The sequence below is a fragment of the Vanacampus margaritifer genome, chromosome 16 (genome assembly GCF_051991255.1).
Source record: "Vanacampus margaritifer isolate UIUO_Vmar chromosome 16, RoL_Vmar_1.0, whole genome shotgun sequence".
Lineage (NCBI taxonomy): Eukaryota > Metazoa > Chordata > Actinopteri > Syngnathiformes > Syngnathidae > Vanacampus > Vanacampus margaritifer.
This window is the reverse complement of record NC_135447.1, coordinates 19552628-19575598: the sequence shown is the minus strand read 5'-3', so window position 1 is coordinate 19575598 and position 22971 is coordinate 19552628. Positions and strand designations below refer to the sequence as shown.

The 22971-nt window shown below is 43.3% G+C and overlaps 1 protein-coding gene across 5 annotated transcripts in view; it reads right to left on the bottom strand.

Annotated features, from left to right (window-relative positions):
* The window catches only part of dscama (Down syndrome cell adhesion molecule a), a 191747-nt gene extending 172419 nt beyond the window's left edge, over positions 1–19328 (bottom strand). For 3 of the 5 annotated variants that reach the window (XM_077545951.1, XM_077545952.1, XM_077545953.1), the window contains exon 1: positions 18312–19194. In XM_077545951.1, the coding sequence (XP_077402077.1) occupies positions 18312–18354 (43 nt within the window). In that variant the 5' untranslated portion in view covers positions 18355–19194. Of the gene's footprint in view, positions 1–18311 lie in introns of all 5 variants that reach the window. The other 2 variants (XM_077545955.1, XM_077545954.1) reach the window with 2 other exon arrangements.
* Positions 19329–22971: the final 3643 nt, after the last annotated feature.

Here is a 22971-nt window from a genome sequence, read left to right as displayed (position 1 = left end):
CCGTGTATTCAGAGCAGTTATGATTGTGTGCACACTGCCTCCTAGATGGTTCTAAAAGGCAGTTCCATTGTAACCGCTCGGCCCCGAAAAAGTCACATGGAAACGCCAACATCCGGGGCCAAGCAAGGCGGACTTGGGGTGGAACCGGTTAAGTGGAAAGGTGGCATTAGTGAGGAAAATAACTGTAACATAACAATGTCAAGTGTAATTTAGCATGACAGAACCATGGCTAAAATTACAATGACAGACTGACGATTGACAGACTGACAACTGGAAGTTTACTGTTGGTCCTAAAACAGCGGATGCAAAATTAACCATGACGGAAGGCCGGTTAATATAAGTTAACTCACTTTTCACTGAAGCAACCCCCTTCGCGTCCAGCAGGTTTACTGGATTTTGACTTATTTTGCAAGGCCCAAAGAATATTGTGTTCTATTGCATTGAAAACATGAAACCTACCAAAAAAAAGATTAGGGTCTCTTCTTTCATCGGGAATTATTATTTTTTTTTTTATATGTATCTGTTTCTGTTTTGCAGCAATTAGCAATAGAATACAGCTAAGTTTCATCATTATTCACAAAGCTGTTGAAAACACTGACAAAAAAAAAGCTTGTTGCAACATGGCCCTGGCTGATCTCTTATACTCTGCTGCCACCTGCTGGTCATTTTTTGTAATAACTACCATTGCTTTAAGCGACCTCTTCAGGACAGAAGCTGCATCAAAGCCTTCTATGCTCTAGCATAAAAAAACATTTTAATTTTTTTTTTTTAACTATAAATACACTTTTGGGATTGTAGGACAACGTTCTTATGTTAGAATGAGTCAAAAATGTTGACGGATCGATTGATTAAAAATTACAGTTTGGCTCTGCTTGAAATATCGACCGATTGACAAATATGGACAGAATGGTTTCCCAACTGTTGACGATTTCCGAATGACAGACGCTCGAAATTCATTGACGCACCCACCTCTGCTTTAACATTACACGTTTACATTGTTTACATTTAGTAGTGAACATATGACTATAATCAAACCATTGGTTTCCAGGAAGAGATTTGCGGGTTTGAAGAGGCATGTTAAAAAGTTAGCAAAGTTGACTCATACAATTGATTTTTGGAACTAATGGACAGACAAGTGCTTTTCTATTCTTCCGGAAGCCAACAAGCAAAACACAAGCTTCGACCAAACATCTTCACTGAACTGAGATGTTTTACTTCAAACTGTATTACAGCCTTTCTTTTTTGAATTGCAGGCATTACAATATAATTTATACTGAAATGTAGACCTGATCTGTTTGTGCATTTTGAGTGGACATTGAAGTTGCCGATATTCTTTGTATTTAGAAGTGAACTGTGTGACAAGTGGCATGCTGTTAATTGGCTGCACCTTCAAACCTGGTGAATATGGTACCTAGTGACGTAGGCCCTGTCCACACGAAAGCCCGTTTCAATGTATCCGCACAAGTTTCTTATCGTTTGGGCAGTTTGTCCACACGGCGGCGCCGTTATGGAGCTTGAAACCGATCACTTTTGGAACCGGGCTCCAGAGTGGAAAGATTTCAAAACGCGCCCCGTACGTTCCAATGTGGACACCATATGCGGGGTACTTCTCCAGTTTGATGACGTACACTCCAATTCTCACTTGACTGCGCGCAAATCATCTGTCAACAATGGCGGATAGTCGTGTTGTAGTCATTTTGCGCAACCTCTTAGCTTTTACAGCAAAATATTTTGCGTGATGTTGTTGTTCTTGAATCACCCCCCATTGTCACTACTCCTGTGTTTGTGTCACTGATATGTTTATATTACTGGATAGCCGATAACCCATACACGGCCGTTGAAGCGACAGGGCGCCATCTTACTCCTCCCATCTCGCAAGCAGACTACTGTATTAACGATACGTATACGTACAGATTAGACATATATAGCTAATATATATATATATATATATATATATATATATATATATATATATATACATACAGTGGTACCTCGGAGTTTGAACATAATTCGTACCTGAGAAGTGTTCAAAGTCTGAATTGTTCAAACGCCGCAACATTTTTCCCATAGGAAATAATGTAAATGCAATTTATCCGCTCCCAAGCTCCAAAAACAGCAAATTCCTATTTAAATTTTTATTTATGTTTTATTATATTTACAGTATAGTACAGTATTCATACAATAAAAATACCTCACCTTACCTGTTGTGGTGTGATGGCATCAGTGGATGATAAATGCTATGTTAATGCTAGCTTTAGTTCAGTGCTGAGTTTGTGTATTTTACATATTGTAAGACTACTAAGCGGACCTCAGATGCATTGTTCATCGTCAGGCATGTTGTTGAACAGCTAAGGGGGGTCCTCGTGCCAGTATTTACAGAAGTAGTCACGGTAGTTACAACTGTGCGATAATCTCCTTCCTAATTCCACTGTGGTTCGTAGCACTGTGTGTTTATCTTTGCTGCCACTGGCACTGTTGTCTTTCTTTGGGCCCATGGCAAAGAAAATTGTCGTGGAAAAATCAAAATGCACTCGCGAGTATGGACCTCCAGGAGTATTCACGATCTGATTGGAAATGAGCAGTGCATCGTCTCAACTATCGCAACGTGAGCATTCGGCATTGCTCGACTTTGCTTGGCTTTACTCGGCTACCCGTTTTCAAGGTATGTTCGACTTACCTTGCTTTACTTGGGTGTTCGAACTCCGAAAATTAGTTCAAACTCTGAGGCATTTTTTACTCAGATTTTTTGGTTGAAGTCCGAATTGTACGAGATCCGAGACGTTCAAAGGTTCCACTGTATATATATATTTCGATACTTCGAGAAACATTTCTTGGGAGGAGTAATATGGCGGCCTCGCGGCTTCAAACGTCTTGGCCTATCAGTGGTTCGTCTTCTTTGCTGATTCTTCTTCTACGCTTTCAGTTAACTCTCGGTGGCTACGCTACAGTGCCACTCCAGACTTAGCCATATACATTACAGCTGTTAAACGTCCTCAGCGTCTTCTTTTGGAAACACGCATGTCTTGAAACGTTTCTGTGTGTACAAGATTATTTTGAGGAACGAAGCCGGCTTTGCTTCCATGTGAAGAGGGCCTTAGAATGACTTGGCATATTCTTTTATTTCAGCAATAGACTTTTCCACAAAAAAACGTTTGCTTCTCAGATTATGACGGTCAACGGTCAACAGAGGGATTTCATTTTGTGGTCAAAATATATATCGAGCTTTCTTGGGATAATGGAAATCCCTCTCAGAGGATGAATTTTCTTCCCTCTTTCAATTGCTACAGGAACGACACATTTAAATTTCAAAAAACATTTACAGAAAAACTTCAAAGTGGAGATCAAGACTAAAAGTGTGTGAACAACAAACCATACATCACTGACAAAATGGATGTCCTACAAGAGGTTTAACATTTGTAAATGCTCCATATAGAAAGGGTCCAGCCATATTGTTTTAGAAAACACAATGCTCTATTTCGTCCCTCTTAACCGCCAGGTGGCAGTGCTGAAACAGAAATCCCCCACACGCATATTCCAGCTGACGTGAACCTCATGTATAACAGGGGATCGTAGGCGGAAGCGAGTCTCTTTGACCTTCTCGTCACTTGCGGTGTTTGCCGCTGTTCTTCGTCGCCGTCGCTGGTGGCCTGTGATCTTGTTCGGGGCAATGGGGTTTCCCGCCCCCCTTGGCTGAGACGGCTCGGTGTATTGGAATTTATATATGGATGTTAAAGCTCCCTTTCCATCTTTACATGATTTCCGCTTTCCATCATTGAGTGCGGCTTCAAGTTTGTAAGTACGCCTAGTGGATGTCAGCGACTGTTGACGTCTTGCCTGCGGTTACTTTGATTTGTTTTGAATACAACTCGCTAGGGTTGGTACGGTTATTTCGTATCCTTTCCAAGCTTGTATTGCCTCGCAACTTATGCGGCTCGATCTGTGGGTTGCCAGACGCCTTGATGTTGTTTGATGGCTTTGATATTGTCTGTCATGACTTCTGCTAGTTTATGACGACACAGACATTCACTTACATGTTGCTGTGAGCACTTGAGAATTAGTTTGTTCCATTGGTGAAGAGGCCGGTGTTTCGCCTCCTCTCCCACACGAAGATGGCAGCCTGTTGACTTGCGCGCACTTATTGCGTGTCGTTTGGTGGCTGCTATGAACGAGGACGTTCACTGTAAGCACTGTGGCAGCTCCTTCTTCCCCGAAGAGGGACGCACTGACTGCTGTCTTGACTGTTGCGTTGTGGCGACCGCTGCAGCAGCGGTCCACACTTCGGTGAACAGCTATCCAGGGGCGGTCATCGTTCGCGGTGGCAATGGGCCCTACTCCCTCCCACCCTCGCGGTGGTTGGGCAAAACGCAGGTCTGCTTCTCCTGCTGCTCCTGAACATCGGAGTAAGAAGAGTTGGGCGGACTCTTAGATTGCCTTGCAGTTGAGCCGTTTGCAGGCGAGTGTGATCGCAGTACAGGTGCAGTTGGGTGATCGAAAATCTTCTGTTTCCCAGGCCTCTGCAGTGGCGTTGCCCTATGCATTGATGGACATGCCGGATGCAACTCTCCAATTGCCCTCCCAAGCAGACAACGTTGCCGAGGATGTCCGTCCGCGATTCTGAGGCATGTTCATGTATGGACTCTGTTTCCACTGCCCTGTCTTCTCCTCCTTCTGAACGTTTTTCAGCTTCAGCGGAATTGGTGCACACTGTTATGCTTAGCGCGTTCCAACGTTTCAAGTTGGACGCATCTGGCTTTTCTCAGCCTCCTACTGAGTGTGGCCTCTCTCCGATGGACTATTCAACCAAGTCTTTTTGGAAACCCAGAATCTTGTCTTTTTTTGACAGACCTTCATTCCTGCTTGTCCAATTCTAGTGTTTATCCTCGGCTCCCGGCGGACGGCCGTGCTTTGGCAAATATGCCCTTTCTGAATCCTATTGGTTTGGACTGTATGCCTAATGTAGAGTATTCTGTGGCTTCACTCATTATCTCCCCGGAGGAGGCTCTTAGAGAGGCTGTGAGATGCCCTAGCCCTCAGTGGTGCTTGATGGACGAACTGGTCACTAAGTCGTACAACACGGCGACGGTGGTAGCACGCCTGGCCAACGCCCGGACGCATCTCCTACTTGCTCTCTCCGCAGCTTTGAGGGACAATGAAGTAGATGACGCTACATCGTTCTGTAACATAGTGCTGTGGGATTTATCACTCTTTTTGAGGGAGCAGGGCCATGGAATGTCTTTGCTTGTCAAGGCGCGCCATCAAGTATGGTTGGCTCAATCTCCCTTGCGAGAGCCCTCCTGGAAGGAACTGTGTCACCTCCCTGTGATCAAGTTTTCAGTTCGGCAGCGACAGGAGCGCTGGAACGCACAGTGCGTGCTAATGACGCATGGCATAAGTTTGCTAGCCTTGCCAGGCCCTATGCTCCGTCATACTTGGGGGGGAGCCGCTCTCCCGGCCGCCCCACTTGTCAAGTACTGGGCAGTCCTTTCGGCCTACGGGGGGATATGGGCCTCGTTGTCCCACATGAGGACATGTCACAGACGCCCGTGGGGTTCGCCCCTCTGGCCGAGGGCCCCATGGTCAGCCCCGAGCTTCACACACCACGCCCTATTCCTCCGGTACTCCGGAAGGGCCAGGAATTGAGCCCGAGGGGCCGGCAGTCGGTTACTTTTCCTGTCGCCAGCTCAACTACTGAGCTGCCCTCGCTTCAGACACATGGGTGCTTTCAACCTTGTCTCATTGGTACAGGATTCAGTTCCGACGCCGGCCCCCTCTCTCCATCTGGGTCAGAGACACTGTCATCAGTGACACGGAAAAGGCACTAGCTCTGGATCAAGAGCTAGCGACCCTCCTCGCCAAGTCCGCTATTGAAGCAGTGGATCCCTTGGCTCATCCAGGGGGATTCTACTCCCCCTACTTCCTCATTTGAAAAATCTTGGATCTGAGAGGTCTCAACCGTTACCTCAGGGTGTTGCCTTTTCGTATGCTAACTAAGTCGGCCATGTTGAGGACGATCACCCGAGGGGAATGGTTCACATCAATCGATCTGAAGGACGCCTACTTCCACGTCCCTATTGCTCCTCAGCACAGGAAGTTTCTCCGCTTTGCCTACAGGGGTCGACTCTTGCAGTTGAGAGTACTCCCATTTGGGATGTCACTATCTCCCAGAGTGTTCACCCGTGTAGTGACCGAGGGGGCATAAAGGTGCTCCCTTACTTCGACGATTGGCTGATATGCGCACCGTCCAGGAATCAGGCAATCCAAGATACGTATATGCTTCTACAGAATGTGTCATGAATTAGGCTCAAGGTCAACCTGGAGAAGTCCTCTCTTGTTCCCTCTCAGCAGACTCTGTTCATCGGAATGTCGTTGGACACCACCTCCATGAGTGCTCGACCGTCCCCACAGAGGGTCGACAATGTGCTACGCCTAATCTCTCTTCCGTGCCAATGGGATGCTACATTATGTCCTTTTTCTGCGTCTGCTGGGCTAATTAATGTCCTTGATGGCACTTGTACCACAGGGCCTGCTGTCGCTGTGACCATTGCAACGGTGGGCTGCTCCACTTCCAGCTCAACCCGCTGCTGGACCGTCAGAAACGTCTCAGAGTGTCCAGGCATTTCATGGTTGCTCTCGCACCTTGTGGTCGCCGGGCTGTTCTATCAGCGGGAGTTCCCAACGATGCCAGCCTGAGGGGTGCAGTTGGCCAACACAGGATGGCTCAAGGCCTGTGGTCTGCAGATTGCTGCACATCATTGTGCTGTAGCTGCGGGCTGTGCATCTGGCCCTTATTCATTTTCTGCCCTTCATGGCAGGGCGCCATATCCTGGTACAATCGGACAACAGCTCCACTGTGTATCACATCAATCATCAGGGCGGGACAAGATCCGCCCAGCTGCTTCGGGCCTCACGAAAGGTTCTCAGATGTGACGCCCCCCGTCTCGCCAGCCTGCAGGCCATGTTTCTTGTCAAACTGTCGGTGGATTCCTTCTTCCGCCGTCGTCCGCCTCAGGGAGATTGACGTCTCCACCCGAAGATGGTGACCGCCATTTGGAGTCGCTTCGGAAACGTGCCAGTGGATCTTTTTGCCTCAGAGGAGTCCACTTACTTTCCCCTCTGGTTTTCCCTGAGGGAACAAAGCAGCTAGGCCAGGATGCTCTGGCACACCCCTGACCAAGGATCCTGCTGTGGTTTGGCTTGGTTCCCTCTCCTTCGCAGTCTTTGCTTCTCCGAAACGTGGTTCCTGCCCAACCGGTTGGATCTACTGGCCCAACAGCGGGATCAGATTTGGCATCCCGGTCCCCGTCGGCTCCATCTGTGTGTCTGCCCGCTGAGGGCGGAGACCCGTTGCTGACTGAGTGCTCGTCTTCTGTTCAGCATACGATCCTTAATCCCAGGGCTCTGTCCACTCGTTCGCTGTATGCTAACAGGTGGAAGCTGTTGACGGAGCGGTGTGCAAGTTGCAGGAGGGATCCCGTGACGTGCCCTATTCCCACTGTTCTAGCATTCCTCCAATTTGTTTACGATAACGGGCGTTCCCCTTCTACGATCAAGTGGCGGCCATTTCAGCCTGCCATATTGCAGTGGATGGCAAGTCTGTGGGTTGCCATAGCCTGGTAGCCTCCTTCCTCAGGGGTGCTCTTTGACTTCGTTCTAGGAATCCGCTTTGAGTCCCCGCCTGGGACCTTCATCTGGTGCTCGACGCACTGTGTAGGTCCCCTTTCGAGCCGTTGACCGAAGGGGAACTTCGCTGGCTGTCTTGCAAGACGGCGTTTCTACTTTCAATAGCATCCGCTAAGCGGGTGGGGGAGCTCCACGCCCTATCTATTAACCCCGAATGCCTTCGTTGGCATCCCGACGGGGTAGGGGTCACAATGTGGCCAAATGCTGCTTTTGTGCCCAAAGTTTTGTCTGGCTCTCAAGCCAACCACTCTATTCGTCTCGCTCGTTTTGCTCCACCGTCGACGGATGGGGATGACACTCCAGGTCTTTGTATTTGGATGCTACGCCATGTTTCCGTACATCCACCCAGTCTTATGATGGCCCGAATAAAGGAGCTGCTGTGTCCAAGCAACACCTCTCCCATTGGATCGGGGAGGTGATTCGGCAGTCGTATTGGGTCTCTGGTCGCTCCCCTCCTCCTGGGGTATGCAGTCACTCCACCAGGGGTGTGTCTACCTCATGGGCTGTTCTGAAACAAGTGTCCTTGGAGGACGTCTGTGCGGCTGCTTCCTGGTCGTCGCCTTGCACGTTCTCCAGATTCTACAGTTTGAATGCCACCTCTCCTCATCCACTGAATGTAGTTCGCGGTCCTTTGAGGCCCCTCTGTGAGGTACAGTTCTCGGGTCTTCCGTGCTGTTTCAGCACCGCCACCTGGCGGTCGGGAGGGACGAAATAGAACGACAGTTACATATGTAACTACAGTTCTATGAGTCCCGAATCATCGCCAGCGTGCTTGTCACTCAGAGCCCTCGTGTTCATTTGCGCGAGAAGGTTCTGAGAGACTCGGTTCAGGCTATGATCCCCTTATATACATGAGGATCACGTCAGCCAGAACCTTGGAAATGTCCTTTTATTAATTATTTCTCGAGTGATGCATGCACGTGGGGGATTTCCGTGCTGTTTCAGCACCGCCACCTGGCGGTCGTTCGGGACTCATAGAATCGTAGTTACATAAGTAACTGTCGATTTAAAATAGGCATATTCTGCATTTTCCCCCACAATTTAAAACTGTTTCCAGATGTCTTAAAACATGTATGTGAAATACTTGTGTAAAATGAGCAATAATTATTGCACCACTGCTTACCTCCCCAAAAGTGTGAAGAGTTAAGTAAGCATATTAAATAAAGCCCTATTTAAATTTTTACTTGAGGCGGCAGCACTGTTTTCACTTCCATATACTTTATAGTAAATAAACTATACTTGTATTTTGAATAAGGCTTGCATGTAATGGCAAGATTAAATTACTCATCTCATCACATCTTGTCACAATCATGTCAAAAGTCATTATCATTAATTGAATAGTAAATTATAGCATCACAAAATACAGTGTCTCTGGTCAGTCAGGACATTTTGAAAACACATTTGTTTCCCAGTGGCCTACATTGTGTTGACTGGTCTGTTGATGTTAATGGGCAACTGAGGAGCTGGCTTGTTGCTGTGACTGTGTCAACCCATCTTAACTGGATGTGAAGTGACAGAGTGCACCAAAAGACACCACACAGACCTCGTTTCCCACTGGCCCTAATGCCATGTCTACTATGTAACATTGTTTTGTCGGATTGTAATTGGGTTAAAACCAAGGATGTAATGATAATGGTTATATCGCGATATTAAAACTTCACAATATATCGTCGTCGTCATGTCACAATATTAGAAGCAGCGGGTTGATTTCCATTTGTGCAGTTCTAGCACACTCTGGTGGCTAGTTTTTTAGTGCCCTTCTATGTTTAAAATCCATGCTATTGGTCAGATGAAGGGAAATGTAATATGCTTGTGAACTGAGTCAATATGTGGAGGAACTCAATGTGTGCGTACATTAGCAAGTAAGTGCCTCAATATTTTTTTAAATATGTACAGTATTATATATTTTTTATATATAATATTTTTATAATATTTTTTCATTACTGTAAAATACTTATTTTCCTTTCGGCTTTTCCTTTCAGGGGTCGCCACAGCGAATCAATTGCCTCCATCTAACCCTGTCCTCTGCATCCTTTGTTCTCACACCAACTACCTTCATGTCCTCTTTAACTACATCCATAAACCTCCTCTTTGGTCTTCCCCGAGACCTTCTGCCTGGCATTTGGAAACCCAGCATCCTTCTTCCAATATACTCACTATCTCTCCTCTGGACATGTCCAAACCATCTCAGTCTGGCCTCTCTGACTTTAGCTACAAAGCCTCTAACATGTGCTGTCCCTCTGATTCTATCTATCCTGGTCACTCCCAAAGATAACCTCAGCATCTTCATCCCTTCCACCTCCAGCTCTGCCCCCTGTCTTTTCCTCAGTGGCACTGTCTCCAGACCAAACAACATCGCTGGTCTCACCACAGTTTTATAAACCTTTCATTTCATTTTAGCTGAAACTCTTATATCACACATCACACCTAACACTTTTCTCCACACGTTCCAGCCTGCCTGCACACACTTTATCACTTCTTTTCCACACTCTCCATTGCTCTGGACTGTTGACCCTAAATACTTAAACTTTTCCACCTTCTTGGTCTCTTCTCCCTGTACCCTCACTCTTCCACTGGGTCCCTCCAATTCACACACAGATACTCCATCTTGCTACGACTAACCTTCATTCCCCTCCTTTCCAGGGTAAACCTCCACGCCTGTAACTTCTCCTCCACCTGTTCCCTGCTCTCACTACAGATCACAATGTCATCTGCAAACATCATAGTCCATGGAGATTCCTGTCTAACCTCATCTGCCATCCTGTCCATTACCATAGCAAACAAGAAGGGTCTCAGAGCTGATCCCTGATGTAGTCCCACCACTTTGAACTCCGCCGTCACACCTACAGCATACCTCACCACTGTCTTACAGTCCTCATACATGTCCTGCATCACATGAACATACTTCTCTGCCACTCCAGACTTCCTCATACAAAACCACAGTTCCTCTCTGGGCACCTTGTCGTAAGCTTTCTCCAGATCTACAAAGACACAATGCTTCTTCTGACCTCTGTAGTTCTCTATCAACATCCTCAAAGCAAATACTGCATCTGCGGTACTCTCTTTTTTGGCATGAAACCATACTGCTGCTCACAAATGTTCACCTCTGCCGTCAGTCTAGCTTCAACTACTCTTTCCCATAGCTTCATTGTGTGGCTCATTAGCCTTATTCCTCTGTAGTTGCCACAACTCTCTCGTCTCCCTTGTTCTTAAGGGCACCAGCACATGTCTCCTCCATTCCTCAGGCATCTTCTCAAAATCTAAGATCCTGTTGAACAACCCAGTCAGAAATTCTACTGCTACCTCTCCTAGACACTTCCATCCCTATCCTTTATTACCCTAACCTGTTGCAAATCCTTCCCATATCTGTCTCTTTGCCTTGCCAACCTGTATAGATCAGTCTCTCTTTCCTTACTGTCCAACCTAGCATACAAGTCATCGTAAGCCCCTTGTTTGGCCTTTGCCACTTCTATTTTCACCCTCCGCTGCATTTCCCTGTACTCCTGTCTACTTTCTTCAGTCCTCTCAGTGCCCCACTTCTTTTTAGCTAACTTCTTTCTCTGGATCCACTTCTGCACCTCCCCATTCCACCACCAAGTCTCCTTATCTCCTTTTCTTCCAGATGACACACCAAGGACTGTCCTATCTGTCTCCCTGATCACATTTACTGTAGTTGTCCAGTCATCTGGAAGCACCTCCTGATCATCCAGTGCCCGTGTCAACTCCTTCCTAAAAGTCATACAACAGTCTTCCTTTTTCAGCTTCTACCATTTCGTACTCTGCTCTGCCTTTGTCTTCTTTGTCTTCCTCACCACCAGAGTCATCCTACACACTACCATCCTATGCTGTCTGGCTACACTCTCACCTACCACAACTTTGCAGTCGCTGATCTCCTTCAGATTACACCGTCTAGACAAGATGTACTCTACTGTACCTGTGTACTCCTACCTCCACTCTTGTAGGTCACCCTATGTTCCTGCCTCTTCTGGAAGAAAGTATTCACGACAGCCATTTCCATTCTTTTTGCAAAATCAACCACCATCTGTCCTTCTGCGTTCCTCTCTTGGATACCAAACTTGCCCATCACTTCTGTTTCCTGCACCGTGTCCATTGAAGTCTGCACCAATGACAACTCTTTCACTTCTAGGGATGCTCTGCATCATTTCATCAAGGTCCAACCAAAAGTCTCCTTCTCCTCCAGCTCACATCTGACCTGTAGCGCATCCCCACTAACAGCATTGATCATCACACCTTCGATTCCTAGCTTCAGGCTCATCACTCTATCTGACACTCTTTTTACCTCCAGGACGATCCTAACAAACTCCTCCTTCAAGATAACTCCTACTCCATTTCTCTTCTTATCTACACCATGATAGAATAACTTGAACCCTGCTCTTAAAATTCTAGCTTTGCTCCCTTTCCACCTGGTCTGTTGAACACACAATATGTCCACCTTCCTCTGTATTGTCAACTAGCTCTCTACCTTTTCCTGTCATAATTCCAACAGTCAAAGTCCCTACTGTCAGTCCTAAACTCTTGGTGTTCCTCTTCTCTTCCCTCCTACAAACATACCTTCCTCCGCTCCTTCTTCGACCAATAGTAGTCCAGTTTCCACCGGCACCCTGTAGGTCAACAGCACCGATGGCGGTCGTTGTTAACCCGGGCCTCAACCAATCCGGTATGGAAGTCATATATTTGATTCGCATGTTTGATTTGGCCAACGTTTTTACGTCGGATGCCCTTCCTGACACAACCCTCTGTAATTATCCGGGTTTGGGACCAGAACAAGAAGACACTGGCTTGTGCCCCCTTGTAGCTACATACATACTGTAACGTACTAAAGTAGAATATTGTGTGTTTTTTTTAGTATGAGCTCATATTTTTACAATAATGTGAGCTTTTTTGTATCACCAACTTCCCCACAATATCGTTATAATTATCGTATCGTGACGTTCATATCGTCATAATATCGTATCTTGATGTTTGGATATTGTTACATCCCTAGTTAAAACAACACCTGATGCCAACCTTGTACGAGTCAAGATTGTGTGGTAACCCGAACGTCTCCATTGATTTTAACTGAATGTTTTTTGGTGTTATTTGAGCCTGGATTCGGTTTCTTGGAAACATTACATTTCCTGGCAAGTGTTTTGTTGGTTCTCATCATCTGCAACTAATACGGACCACAACTTGAACAAATGTTTAAAACACAGGATAACCCTGTAAGTGTCTGTCAGTACTGACATAGAGGTCAACCCATTTTTCAAGCAATTTTGCCATAGTGTGTTCTTTGTAGCGTTAGACCGAAATGTTTTTTTCACAGCTGATACCGATTATTAGTAGTCAAGGATGCCGATAACCGATATTTGGAGCCGATATTTATTTTCACTAAAAGGGAAAATATTGGCAAAAATACAATAAAAAATACAAACTCCAGATCAGATTTCTTTTTTTCTTTTCTTTTTTAAAGCATATGTTTATTGAGCAACTTTTGGGGCTTGTAAAACATTGGCGATTTAAAAAAAAAATCTTAGTCAATAGACATCTTTGTTTTAAAAATCTAACAAAAAATTGGGGAAATGTCCCAGTGGCAGTAGTATGTTTTCAAAAGGTAAATAAAAACTCAAACAATTGTTTTCTACAGAAAATAAAGTATTCTAAATTTTTTAAATATCTGAAATATTACATTTTTATTTATTTAATTTATAATATAATAAATATTATATATATAATATTTATTTATTTATCTCAGTTTTAATTTAAAACAAAAACAGAAGGTGCAGAGAGTTTCCAGGGTCAGCAGCATCTCTGAAAATAAAAATAAAATAAAAAAGAATTTTTTATTAGTTCCCTGAAGTTAACACTTTTTTAAATGGATCTATTTTTGGTCATATGATTCTTCAAAATGGCCGATGCCGATATTCGTCAAAATGCTGAATATCGGTGCCAATAATCGGCCCGGCCGATAATCGGTCTAGCCCTAGTTCTTTGGACATATTGCTAGCTCAGCCAAACACAAGACATCTTTGCTTGTTAGCCAGTTAGCTGGCCTAAAGTCACTGCTTGTTCATAGCTGCATGATATGACAGTCCATAAGGCAAAGCACAAGATGAAGAGGAATACGTTACTTATTACTTTCATGGATGTATGTCTCCAAATGGGAGGAATTGTTTATTTTGCTGTGCTAGACACCCTTCTGAATTTTAACTTTGAATAAGTAGGGGACATAAGTGATGGGGAATACCACTATTACGATTAATTAATCAAGCTTTTCTAGATATACAAGGATACATATAAATTTACAGCTGAAACAGTAATAGAATTTCTGTGGCGCAGAAACAAAAATGTTTTCCATTTTATGCTCAACGCAGTGCTTCAGTGCTTGTCATTTAAATTTCTTTGTCCCGTAATACCGTGAGAGTAAAAAATAGTCCCTAAAATGCCAATAGAAATAATGAACAACAGTGCCCTTTATGTGACAACTTACTGTAACGTTCCAAGTACCTCCTGCTCTGTGACCAATGAGCTGACAGCACTTTCATTCCAAGTATGACGATACAGAATCCGCTCATCTTATTGGTCGACCGTCGACGTATTGTTTTGCTCGCGGACCTACATAGCGCAAGAGCGTCATATGCGACCAGCAGCAACAGAAACGATTGCAAAAACACACTGTGTCCAAATTCACAAGGCTTTGTCCTCCAAAGGCCGAATTTGTCGACTGCATGATGTCACTCCCGGCGCAACTTGACAACACGCACAGACTTACACAATGGAATGGAATGTTGGTCAATGTGCTACCGACAAGCAGCATTGACAATCCATTCATATGTAAGTCCGTGCGTGCTGTGAAGTCACGCCCCCGAGTGACGTCATGCAGCCGACAAATTCGGCCTTCGGAGGACCTGGCCTTGTGAATTTGGACACAAGCAATGTGTCCAAATTCACAATGCTTTATCTTCCGAAGGCTGAATTTGTCGGCTACTCGGCTGCATGACGTCACTCCCGGCCAGACTCGATAGCACGCACAAACTTGCACATGAATGGACTGTCGGTCAATGCGCTACCGACAAGCATCGACAATCCATTCATACTGCCCGTGTGTGCTGTCGAGTCGATTCTTTAACCTTCTGATCAAGGGTAATATGGAAATGTACATGAAACGAAATACTGTACATGCAGCTGATATACGACACTATATACAGTAAAAAAATGTTTGTTTATTTTTCTAATTTAGAGGAAATTGCTGAGGGAGCCCATGTCTATCACACTGTAAGCATGGTGTAAGTCAGAGGTGGGCAATGTCGGTCCTCGGGGGCCGGAGTCCTCCAGGTTTTGGAGGTTTCTCACTTCCAACACAAGCTGATTCCAATCAACAGGATCGTTATCAGGCTTATGCAGAGCTTGCTGATGAGCTGATCATATATCAGCTGTGTTGGAGAAGGGCAACATGCAAAACCTGCAGGACTCCGGCCCTCGATGCCCACCTCTAGTTTAAGCTATAACTCAGCTAATTGTGCTCTAAAGATGACTGATTATAACACTGTATGATGAAGATAAAATATAAATGGAAAAAATAATCGCCACATAATGTGACATTAAGATGAACATAAGTTACAGGATGAATGTTCTGCTTATTACATATTGTTTTATATTAATGTATACAGTTTTAAGTTATGATGGAAAGGTTTTTCTGAGAGATTTATTTTGATAAGTTAATGTTGTTAGTTTATATTAAAGTAAATTTCTGAATAATAACTTTTCCATAGGTTAATATCATTCAAACATATGCCCTATTCAACTTAGGTTTAAATAGTCAAAAAATTATTTCACCTACAAAAAATAAAAATTTACACAAGGTTGAAGGCAATCATGTCAATCGTCCTTGTCGATGAGGTGTCCTTTATTTAATTTTCAGGGAGTTGGCAACCCTAGATACGGCGGAAGTCTCAGACGTAAGTTGCTAGCTGTTAGCATGACCAACGAGTGTCTGGCTGGCTTGAATTCTTTTTCAATATTCTCGAACTAAACTACTTTGTAATTCACTCTCCAGGAAGGGAATGTGCCTTAAATTGCACGTTTAGGTCTTTTCATTATATATATATAAAAAAAAGATAAATAGAACTTTGTCGTTATTTATTTTATAAAACACTTTTGCCCATTAAAAAAGAAAAATATTCAACTAAAAATGTCAAACTTTACTTTTATAGGAAGATAACTTTAAGCCATTAATCCCTTGTTATTTTACACAATAAAGAATGTAATAATAAGAATGTTTCTGCCTCATTGCACTGAAAAGCTGTGTTCCTAAATCTTAAACGGCTATATTAGACATTTTTAATTGATTTTTATTATTGTTTTAATGGGGAAAGGCATTTAACAAAATAAATGAAGACACTAGCTCATACATGGCTATTTTTTAGTGCTGTCACTATTGAATATTTTTAGGATTGATTAATCTATCGATTATTCAATCGATTAATCGACTAATCAGATTCATTTTAATTTTGCATAAAAATGTATTACAAAAGCATTTTTTCCCTGATTATTGTTTATTAACCGATGATGGGTGTTTATTTTGTATTCTGTATTTGTATAGTGATTAAAAAAAGGGGGATTGATATTGTACTATGTTACCAATTTGGTCATTGTTTTCCAAAGTTATAACAGATGTCTTATTTTCATTTAGGACTACAAAAATCAATGAACAATTACTGTTGATATGCTGAAATCAGATGATTTTGACTATTTTAAATTTAAAAATGGCTCTAAATGATTACTCGATTATTAAAATAGTTGTCGATTAATTTGATAATCGATTGCTTGTTGATTAATTGATTAATTTCGACAGCTCTATTTTCAACAATTTGGGACAATTTAAAAAAAAACAAAAAACATTGCTCCAAACGATTACTTGATCATTAAAACAGTTGTCGATTTATTTGATAATCGATTACTTGTCGATTAATCGATTAATTTTGACAGCCCTGTGTGTAAACTTGGAAAAAAGAAAGTTACTGTAATCTTAATTCATACGCGTCCAAATCAAATTAGAATCAATGAATAACAGCAAAAGGTTAGTCGATATGAATGTCGCAGCATCGTGTGCATGCGGCACCCACCGGGAGCTGCTGCTGCCATTCAAAGTTTCTATGTAGACGTCTCTAGCAGCAGCCATTTTGCAACGCTCAGACTGAAAAAAATTTAAAAAGCCAATCGCAAGCAAAGTATACATCACGTTCAATTAACGGTGATCTCAGACACTACATGTGTTAGATTTCAAATGGCCATCGGTGTCGTGACCATTTCTGTTCGGAATCGCCTTGCTCGCAGTTTAAAATCGAGTCTTTGGTGCACCACAGCCATCGCATTCACTCCCTTCTCCGAAGGGTAACAACCGCCTACAATTTTGCTTTCAGCGTGGCCACAAAGAGGTTTTCCTGGAACGTTTCACCCTTAATTCTAATCCACACTGTTCCAAAAACACCTTTAAGTGCCCCAATTTTCTTTTAAAGGCAATTTCTGTCCCAGCCACCCCCCCCCCCCCCCCGCCCCCAACAACATTCCCTACACTGAAGTCCCTTGTCCTCCCCCCCCCCTTCTTCACACACCCTCCATGGATTCGCCATTAAATAAAATCCTTCGCCCTCAGTCACTGAAAAACACAATTGCTACTTAGTACTTACTGTACTTGAAAAAAATATTCAATTTCATTTTTACACATTGGTGGAAAGGCCTTTTTTTTTTCAATTCCAAATTCCTCCATGTCTGTGCTTCTAATATGGCGGGTGCAATGGAAGGGGGTGGGGGGCAATGCTATAATCCTTTTCTCGAAGACATCCAAACAAAAAGGCCGCAATATGTGCATGTAAATTCGTTAATTGATAAAATGATCAACACAACTGCATGAAGTACATTTTAGAATTAGTACATTTTTAATTGGTCAACTCAATGGATAGCTATTTTAAAATTTGTTTCAATGAAATTAATGTGCAATGTTGAATTATTTTACACATTAGGTTTCAAACTAATCGGATATCTGATAAAATGATGCTACAGATACAAATGATAATTAAAATATGTTGTGTGTTTTCACAAGCAATGTAATATAATTTATTGCTTGCTTGTTTGAGTTTATGTTTTAAAAACCAGAATGAGGCCTTGTGCTGCCTGATTACAAAAAGGAGAAATTATCATAATGAGACAGAGAAAGCTAATATTGCAGAGATTTTTCTTTAAGGCCTAGAATGTACTAAAATATCAAAATCGGGAGTTGGGGGTGGGGGGGGCAATATTAACAATTAATATATGTAGATCTTACTTTGCAATGCATGCTGCACCCATTGTACATATAAAAGCCCTCTATTTCCTGCTTGTTACCTTTCTCAATCAATTTGATTAAACGCTGTGAAAGGTTACAAATGCATACAAGGTAAACGTGTATACACTTTAAGGTTAATGTAGATTAGCCCTCTAAACTAAACATAGCAACAGCCTCTCCCGCCCCCAAATTAAGATATTTGTAAATGCGTTGCAAACAATTGGATAGATGACTTCTACCTGCACCGCGTGTGACGTGTTAGCATAAATTTAAAGTCCAAGCATGCAAAAAACATATTCTCAACACCTACCATTCAAGATGCACTGGGAAAAGATAAGAGCCAATATCCACATGCCCCGCTCCTTTCAATATCCAAGCTTAGGCTTTTTCTGCTTATCTCCCTGCACTCTTGCTCCTTGTCTTTCTTTTATATCTTCAACAAGTCATTTGTGATGAAAGAAGGGGGCAAGCGTGCATTTGTTATTCACTCCTCTTGTGCGGACACAATCCAGGGTAGAAGATGAAGAGGAGGAGGTTTGGATCTTCTTCCTGCAGCTGATGGTCTTGTGGTGCAGCGGGACGCAGTGTATAATCCACAAGTAGGGCTATTGCGTCGGAGGTGGACCGCGCGGGGCCTCAGCAGCGCAGCCGTCCCCCCGTGTCGGACGTCTGCCGGGCGTTGAACATGAGGGAGCCCGGCTCCGTGCTCTCTCCAGGTGAGAGGTTCATCCGCGGTTGCTGACGCAGAGAATGGAGGTGCATAGAAGAAAAGTAGCAGTGCGCACACCCAGGCTCCGCAAACCAAATTACAAAAAAAGGGGAAAAAAGAGAGAGAGAGAGAGAAAGGAAGAAAGACAAAAAGAAAGGGGGTAGTAAAAGGCTGGAAAAAATACTCAAATTAAAAAACAACCAATCACAAATGTCCAAATATGAATGAAAGAGGAAAATGCGTCTCCACGAGAGGATGGGGTCAATTTTCGCCAAGTGCGCACGCCGATGATTGTTAGCTGTGTTGGGAACTCGTTCTCTCTTCTCCACCTCTCTCAATCCGGCGAGCAACAAGCACACGCATTTTCCCGCACACACAAACTGCGCACACTGGTCTCTTCGCCTACTACAACCTGCTCTGCCTTGCACACGTGTGGGATAAACCCTCTTCTTCTCCGCAGCGGCGGCCTCCCTCTCCCATTGCCTTAAAGATACACGCATGTGAGTGGGTGGGTGGAGTGAGCACAGCTGAGCCTCGGAGGCAGCCTTGAAACTCCCTCTTTGTCTTTCGCCTTAACACTGATTAGGGTGGCCCATGAAGAGAGAAAAGGACATTCGCATGAGAGACTTAGCACTCTTTGCAGGACATCTTTGCTGGTTGTGCAGTAGGCTGAAGGATGTTTTCTGAGCGAGGGAGGGGGCAGTAAGAGATGGAGAGAGGGAGAGGCCAGGCTTCACCTGACTGGTTCAACGTTTATGATAAACGGCCTTAATTGTAAATCTGGTCATCAAATGTGATTTCTGTAGAAATCACAAGTTCTCCATGCAGGGTTTATGAGCCCCTGTGCCAATAAAACGCCATTAATTAATTAACCTTGGTAAATACAAGCAGAAAAACAGGACATGCACTACTGAAGCACCATGAGATGGCATCAAAATTTTCCCCTTGAAAGGTTTGAAAGATTTGTTTCATGTTGTAAACTTGTTTTTTGTTTTTTTTTTTCATTTTGGAAATTTTGTATTTTAATCAAAAGTGCACACTCTAAAAACGGATTGGTCAAATTAACCCAATAAAAGGTTACATTTGACCAATCTAGCTGGTAGTTATGTGTACAGATCCTTTGGTTAAAACAATGAATGAAGGTGTTTTCAACCAATATATATTGGTGATTGGGCCAACCGATACAAATTGGTCATTCTGACCAAGATATTGGTTAATCTGTGTTAGAGGCTGACAAAAAGAGCACCACTCATTGTCACACCCATCTAAATGGGGCAAAAGTCATTCTCCGCATTTGACCCATCCCCTTAGGGAGCAGTGAGCAGCCAGGTTCAGGAATCCATTTGGCGATCTAACCCCCCATTTCCAACCTATAATGCTGAGTGTCAAGCAGGAAGGAAAAAGGGTCCCATTTTTATAATCTGTGGAATGACCAAGGCAGGCATTAAACCCACAACCTCCCAGTTTCAGGGAAGACACTCTACCACTAGGCCACTGAGCTGGTCATCTAGACAGAAATTTCCATTTTAAACACCATATTATACAGGTATATTAAAAAAAAATGTAATCACTTATAATTATTAATATACAAATTTAGAATGCAATGCTCCTAATTTTATTGCACCACACACACACTTGTAAAAACACTGGGTGGTGTCACATTCACGGTGTAGGGGTAGAGTTTGCCAGTCGGCAAGCTGGCGAACTCAGTAACAGGGTTAGGAATCACTAAGCACGCTAACGTGACGACCGGGACCTTTCCCTGCCGGGCCTGGGGTTCTGGGGTACCCCACCCCCCTCCCCCTTCCACGCGGTTGGAGGTGGGGTGGGCGCGGGTGCCCTCCCAAACACATCCTGTTTAATCAAACACAAAGCTAATGAACCCACAGCTACTGTATGTTGTATTCCTTCATCTAATGGAAGAGCATTTATCTCTAGTGCCTACCACTACATCAATGTAGTTGGAATAGATTGTTGATCAAAAATGTGTTTGTAATTAATAAATAATAATTTTTGACCAAATTAAATGAAAATGCTCACACTCACAGCATCCCTGATGATATCCAAAGGCACACTTGCTTTGGAATCACTGGGGTAGAACACTGATTGTAGACTAAGGGTGTTATGTTTTGGTTTTCTTCCGTTTCCTGTTTCCGATTTCTCCCTTGCAGTTGCTGGGGAAACAGCTGGAGGGCGGATCCTGCTGACACACCTGCTGCCCATTTTGTCATCAGGCCGAAATAAAAGCATGGCAGCAAGAGAGAGGATTGTCGGGTTATTGCTATACGCTACTCACCATACCTGACGTTTACGATACTGCTACCTTTCTAGCGGCAATCTTTCTTGGTGTTGTGGACACCACTAGTGATTAGACTACTAGCATTTTTCTTTAGACAATTTTGTGTGCTATACTCCTCTCTGTTTTATCCGCCCTTTTCTCAGCCCAATCAGCTGGTAACTCCGTACTTCGGAAACCCAATCCCCCCATCCTTCCCGCTACTCTGGCGACATTGGTGGGTGTGACCAATTCATTCACCTGTGTAGTCTGGTTTTTGATCAACAGCCACAAACTTTCCCTAACTATGGCGCCAGGGTTGCCTTTGTAATGAGCCTACTTTCCGGCCAGGCGGCATTATGGGTGATGGCAGTCAATAAAGCCCATCCGGAGCTCCGTGCTTCATTGGCTGCTTTCTTGTCGGGACTCAGAAATGTCTTCGACCACTCGGTAAGAAGAAAGGAAGCAGGCAGCCCCGCTTGCTGGACCTCAAGCAAGCTGACTCGTCACTTGCTGAATACTCTATCTCATTCCGGGTTTTGATCTCATATTTATTTGGACTAGAAGTCATAAAAAAATAATTATTGTATAAAATATATATGTGGTTTAATATAACATATAAAAATAATGTAATGTAATAATGTAAAATAAATGAAATATATATGCTCTATAACATTTTGTAGCATCCTCGGTTGAAAAAAAGGTGATCTCTCTAACTGATGGTTCACAACTTTTATTAAACCTTCCTTTGTGTGAACACACTGTAAGAGCTACAATACAAATAAACAAAAATTGCCATTAACTCTTTGACTGCCAACCATTTTCAGAAAAGAGAACATGTGGGTGCCAGCTGATTTAGATCATTTTGACTGATCTTTCATGGTCCACAGAAAATGTTGTTTGTTTCTACCTTATTCAGTCTTTTAGTATTCAACAATAGAAAATAGATTCGTTTTACCCAAATGCTCTGTTTTTGACCAAAATACGTAGAAATCAAGCTTTTTGTGAAACAATATTATTTCATGCACACTAGTGAATTTGACACTTTTTTTTCCATGAATGATGCCACAAACACCTAAACAGTGCTTTAACTTCTATAAAAAAAACTACCACCAACAATGAAAAAGTGTTTTTTGATAGCAAAATAGGTTTATTTACATTCAACAGTGTAACAATTTGACAAAACAATTTGGCAAACTATTTACAAATGTGTGCAACTGTGCATGTGTGGTGTGTGTATGTGTTACTATTTACAATTGTGTGGCTGTTTCAACTACACATTTTTTCTTTTTGTGTGGTATATTGTGTAACACTCCCCTGCGTGCAAGGGGACGCAGCAGGATTTGCACCACAGATTAGTTTCACTGCGATTGCCCTTCGCGTGCATGACCCTACACTTTCTTGCCGGCCTTTTTTTCCGGAGAGTAGCAGGTATGTACCTCAGTGTGTGTTTGGCCATGTTGCCATCAAGTCTACTCTCAGGATCATGATACGGTGACCTGGTGTTACGTCTGGCTTCCTCATGCCCTTCAGTTCCTATACCTACAACAACTTCCTCCTCCTCTTCCTCCTCCTCCTTGTCTTGTGGTAACCACCACCCTCCAACCCCCTGCCGGATAAACTCCAAAAAGTGTTGGCACTTCCCAGGATTTTTTGTTTTGTGCAGGATATATGCATTGAACATGCATATTTGAAATACTATAGATAGGCAACAAATTGTTTGTGCCATTTCAATGTTTTCCGCGTGAATGGGTGGTAAAAGATGTTCTGATCCATCTTACCCACTCCATTCATGGTGGCATTGTAGTCCAGAACCAGTGTCTTCTCCGTGATCAGACTGTGCCCACTCCTCCGATGAATATGCATTGGACTCTGACTTTTGGATTCAAGTTTGTGAAAACCCATTTAAAATGACAAAACACACAAATTTACAACTTATCCAATATAAAATTATTCATAAAACAAACATTACTCAATATATGATGA